General features: G+C 34.9%; 1 protein-coding gene across 1 annotated transcript; it reads left to right on the top strand.

Annotated features, from left to right (window-relative positions):
* Nucleotides 1–2,811: 2,811 nt before the first annotated feature.
* LOC133997839 (C-C motif chemokine 3-like) lies at nt 2,812–4,221 on the top strand. Its single transcript, XM_062437556.1, has 3 exons — nt 2,812–3,045; nt 3,680–3,791; nt 3,900–4,221. Exons 1-3 carry the CDS (start codon nt 2,979–2,981, stop codon nt 4,033–4,035), a joined length of 315 nt encoding a protein of 104 aa, XP_062293540.1. The 5' UTR covers nt 2,812–2,978; the 3' UTR covers nt 4,036–4,221.
* The last annotated feature ends 1,779 nt before the right edge of the window (nt 4,222–6,000 follow it).

The following is a 6,000-nucleotide window of genomic DNA, read 5'->3' as shown; positions in this document are numbered from 1 at the left end:
TTTTCATATATTGTGTGTTTTTACATGTTTGTATTGCCCATTAAAAAATATAAATACTTCCACCATTGGACAATGTTGATTCTATGTTGATGCTGGAATAGTTTGTTGTTTCTGTTATTTATATTCAACTGTTGGCTGCTTTCATTGGTTTTGTTTTGTTATATTCACTGTCAGGAAACAGTTTTAAGACTGATTGGTACATGGTTCCCTGCAGTGCTGTTTTTTCCATTTTAGATTTTTATGATATTTCTAAATAAATTTAAGAAAAGAGACAATACTCTGGCCCCTTTACTCAAGCCTCTTTGTCTGTTACTGTGAAACTAGTAAACCTAAAGAGAAAAAAGCTCAACTAAATTCACTGTGCAATCTTGCATTGTTTAATGGCAATTCAAATTAACATTGAACCTTAAATGTACACTTGTAATGATTTATTCATCTGTGTAGGTCTGGTTGTAGAACTTTATGAGGAAAAAAGTTTCTTTGTTTATTATTATCATACTACTACCACAACAAGTTGAGAAATTCCATCTATAAAGCATCTATAAAGATAAATAAGAAATCCATTATATCTTTTTTAACCGTCCTTTTAAAAATCTGTACAAATGGTACAAACACAAATGGTCTGTATCTCTTTGCTTATTCAATCAAGTTTGGCCTATATAAACTGTCTTAACCGAAAGACCTTATTCGATCAGGAATATCCTGTCGAGACACTGTTGACATGTTGTGAATCAGTTTAGCAGTAGTTTAAACACTCAACAAATCATTTAGGTATTACTGAAATTAGGCTAATTAAATATGTTAAGGATGAATTGTAACGGCGAAGCAAGGCAAAATGCTGAGATAGGCTATCTTTCCCTGAGCTAAACGTGTTCCTCCTCTCACCCCCATACCCATTTTGCATAGAACTTTCCATTTCAAACTTTCCGAACCAACTCAGAGTCTTTGCAGAGTTCCTTCCTAAGCCACAGAAGAAGGAAAAATGTAATTACATAATTAACTCTAACACCAAGGACAAGTAAATAAAGACGTAATATTGACTTCGCCTTTGAGAATGTTTGGTTGTTTCAGAGCATGTTTTCATGTTAAATTTCTTTCATCACAAGGTTGAAACGTAATAGTAATGACGCAGTTTTTGAATACAAACTAGTGTAAGGCTTATTTCTCCAGCTAAATATAATGTAATAATATAATATCTTACCTACCAATATATGGTATAAATAAGTGAAATTGGCTTGGTGAAGTTGTTACTTTACGGGTTTTCACACATCCACAATTGTGCACACTTGCATTGAACCCCTGTCTTAGCTACAAACCACAGGTTTCAGTTTGAGTTAGCAGGGGGGTGGATTTCTGCAGTAGTGATCCTCTGGGGGTTTTTCGTTTGTATGTCTGTCTAATTTATTCATGATTAATGACTAGTGACTAGAAGAAAATGTATCTTGTATATATAATAAAATACATACTTTTTTCCTGTCAGTAGTTTAAAGAGTTTATCCAAAAACATTAAGTTAGGTGGTTCTTTTAAATTACTCAAACAAATGTCACAGGACAGACGAGGACTAACAAACCACATATGACCTCATTAACATTGAATATAGGAACAGCTGAGGTTAAATACCTAGAAATGTAAATGCAAAACCACAGAATTTGACCACCACAAAAAGTACAAATTATAAGAATTGAAGAATACGACCATTCACATCTGCACCAAACTAACATCGGAAAGATGCATTTGGCTCAGTCTACAGTTTGTCACGTGTGACCTCTACACGTGTAAGTAAGAATGAGACTATTAGTGATACTAAGATAGTCTGACATTTAGAAAGGTTTTCTTTCACAGCCGAACTGCTTCTAAGCTCTGTGGCTATATTAGGTAATGCTATGTGGAGGAGAAAATGAAATGATTTCTAAGAGAGGACATCTGACTTTAAGAAATTCATTGCTGTTAATATAACTTCTGTGCATTTCAGAAAAAGATTTCAAAGAAAATCATATGTAATTAGCATCAAGAGCATCTATATAGTAAACAATACACATACATTTTGTCCTCCATCATCCACCACTGATGCTCCTTTTTCCATTTCACACGATTTCTAATTTCACAGAAAAGGCAGTGAAATAAGTACATAATGTGTATACAATTAATAGACAATGATTTAAAATGTCCTTTGTCTGTATAACATCTCCTTTGTAGGGCCTGCTGTTAGAAAAATGAATTTAATGTGTAACAAAGAAGAAACGTAGTGATAAACAACCATCAAAAAAAAAAGTCCAAGAAAACGTGGCCTGCTCTACATAGGCTTTCAGAAAGAGTGGCAGACTTTAATCAGGCTTTGTCACAACTTCTTAAAATAGACATTATCTTGGCTGTAGTGTTTGCACACATTACTAACTTTAAAGATAATAGGATTGAATTAATCTTCATAACGTGCGTCATAAGTTTGAACCACGTCTTCCTTTTTTTAAGATGAAGCACCATCAGAGAGAGTAGCTGAAACCCTCAGTGCACCTGCATGCTGCACAAACACATTCATGCACATGCACATATGTACGCGCGCACACACACACACACACACACACACACACACACACACACACACACACACACACACACACACACACACACACACACACACACACACACACACACACACACTGATGTGCATATACAATGTTTTTTTTAAATCACATTTATTCTGCTCTCTCACCCACAATACTCCTCTTCCCCCCACTCTTCCTCAACGCTTTATGTCTCTGTCTACTGAGAAATGTTGACCACATGGCCACAAGTTGGGGTTTTTTGCATGATAGGTAGTTTCAGGCTTTGGCCTTTTTTGCCATTTTGTCATCACCTGTTCTGCAACCCCTGCTTTTAACCACAGACATCATAGTATAAGTGAGGGACTGCGAGAGACACAGACACAAAGAGAACCACTACTAGAAGACAGAAAAATATATCAAGCAAAACAATCAAGATGAAGAGCTCCATCGTTCTTATGACCTGCATCCTGCTTCTCTCAGCCCTCGCTGTTCAAGCTCAAAGTAAGTTGATTGCATTTGACTTTTTTTTCTGCAAACATGTTTTTGTAAAAAATCCTTTAGACTAAAGGATTTTTTGAATTTCCCTCAATTAAGTGTTACCTTCTCTTGATTTTATAAAAAGTTGATGGAAAATAATAAATAACACTATTCCTTGATTTATAAAGTGAAGTTAGGCCTAACAAGCTTTAGAGTGTCTGATTGCTGAGTCTTGAAAGAAAAAAATATTCTGAAAAGAAATCTAAAAGTATAAAAAGTGGAGAAAAAAAGCTGTAGATTAGTTATTTCTACTGTGTAAATTATAAAGACACGGTGCAAGAACACATTCTTTAAAAAATATATTTTTTAGTTTTTATTTATTTATTCATTTTTTATTTATTTATTTATTACATATTTCAAATGTATTCAGTTTTTCTCTCTTTCATTAAAATATTATTTATTAATATGAAGATCTGTATGGATACATTTTAATGAAAAACTGAGTTAAGACAGCCTGATAAAAATGAATAAATAAACAAATAAAGAAGATATAATAATTCCAAATATACCAATAATTTAAGATGATTTAAGTGATTAGTTTTGTCACCTCACCTATCTTTCTATTCATGACACTTCTGTCTCTTTCTTTCTTTGTCAGACGGCTTCGGCCCGGATGAGTGCTGCTTTAAGCATTACCCCAGAGTTCTTGGTAAGAAATCGGTGGTGAGCTACAAACACACAGACAAACAGTGTCCGACTGCTGGTGTGCTGTAAGTGTTACATCTTATAAGTACAAACCTGATTGTACCCTTTTCAGAAATAAGCATTCCATGATCATTTTCAAATAAAATCACAAACAATCTCTGTCTCTGTTCCAGCTTCACAATGAGGAATGGCGCTCAATTCTGTGTTAACCCGTCTGCTGAGTGGGTGCAAAAGATCATCAAGGCCAAAGATAAGGCCATGGCTGCAAAAGTGTCCACCTCTGGATCCCAAACCACAGTTACTAACTGATCCAATGAATGTTTCAATTAGAGGCAGTTATGTAGTGGTAACATTTGATCCATTCATCTTATAGCTTTCTCTATTTTTATAAAAAGTATTTTTCTATAAACTTAAAACTAAATGCAAAAAAACCTGAGATGACTCCTATTTTAAATCTGTTTTATGTGAAAGTTTTCATAAGCTGTAACATTTTAAATCACATGCTAATATTATTTCCTGATTAAATGTTTTAAATCATATGTTTTTCTTATTTACACTTACACTTTCACTGCTTTAAACTACTGTGTAAATCAAATTTTGAACAGAAATAATTCAATTTCACATATAAATAAAATATTATGAAATGCAATATCAGCGTTGGTGTTGTGGTTTCTCTCTTATAAAGCCACAGGAAGCTCTGCGCCATATCTGCTCCAGATCTGCACCACAAAGGCTTGATAGTCAGACACAAGCACTCAGCAGTTTTAAACCTTTAGACCAAAATGAGGCTTTGAAGCATGATTTGAAATAACACCCACTTTTTTTCAAACTGTGTACACAAGTGATCATCACTCCTCTTCAGCTACACTCCTTAATTTGCAGGTGGTGCAGCTCAGTGGCCAGCAGATGTCGTTCTTGTCTTCTTTCACATTCAATAAGGCCCAAAAATGTATCACAGTGTTTTCCAGGCTGAGGCTTTTATGACCCTAGGTGTGCTGAATCAAAAGAAGTGTATCTTGGTGAGATGGTAAATGAAGATCTCAACACTGTTATTGACTTTGTTATGGAGTGCAGTCAAGCATGACAATGAAAATCCTCATATATGAGGGCGCAGACTTAGCCAACAGGGTCCATTCTCAAATGGAAAAAAAGATTCTGGAAAACGTGATTGAACACCCATGAGCAAACTGTAACTCCTGATGCTTTTATTTATTGGATTCCTTCAATATTTCTGCACAAACTGACCTGAAAATCATCTTCTGGTCCCAAAACAACACCTCAAATGACATCAATGCATTGACATCATCACTCCTTCTTTAAATAGTTTCACTACCAGATTTTTAATTTTTTTATTTGTATGTACCACCACCCCCCCTGCTACTTCACATGAGTGTGTACATATACAATTTTATGAGCACAATAAAAGCTTGTTACAGGAGCTTCAAACTCACACCACAGGTGACCCATTAGAGGAGATGGTTTGATTAAATTTTGGAGGACTTTGCTGCAGAGATTTACATATTAATTAAGAAAAGAATCAGCCGGGAGACATGGCTAACTCAAGTGTTTGCAATCCAGATGATGTTTCTTAAAAGACCAAACCAATTCATCAGCATAGCAAATATTCAGTTAAAAAGGGCTAAATGGTACTCCTAATGAATGAAATAATATTTAAGCCATATCTCACTTGAACTTTTCTCATGCTGATTTGCTGTGGCACTTATTCATGAGACTAAGAAAGGAGTCTTGGAGTTGTCCTATTAAATTTGCATTTTATGCCTGCCTGTCAGCGTGACCCACCTGTAGCAAAGAAATTAGGACACAAGCTTGCAGCTTGACATATTACAGTCACAGGCCTGAAGTATTTCACCTGGCTTCACATTGAATTCATCACATTTGGTTCTAGTTATAAATGGGCTATGTGTCAATAATGTGTATTTGTGTGTCTACTAAGTTACACCAAAGCCTCAAATAATGAATCAGTGACCTTGAACTAAAAAAGCTTCTGTATTGGTGAGCACAAAGGATGTTTCTGTCTTTGTAGCATGTTCCTGTTGCTTGCCTAGGTAATCAAAGAAAAACTACGGTGATACACTGGGATGGGGAATTCATGTGATGTGATGGGAAACTGAGAGAAATAAAAAGAAGGAACATGAACACATGAACACACATACATATATAAATAACCAGTGTGTGATGTCAGTTTTTCCTGACAGATGGGATCAACATAAATTGTAATAATAAATGTGTAATAATATTTTATTTTAGCAAAGT

This window comes from Scomber scombrus, chromosome 17 (genome assembly GCF_963691925.1).
Source record: "Scomber scombrus chromosome 17, fScoSco1.1, whole genome shotgun sequence".
Taxonomy (NCBI): Eukaryota; Metazoa; Chordata; class Actinopteri; order Scombriformes; family Scombridae; genus Scomber; species Scomber scombrus.
Note: the sequence above shows the minus strand (reverse complement) of the source record. Positions and strands in the feature narration are given on the sequence as shown.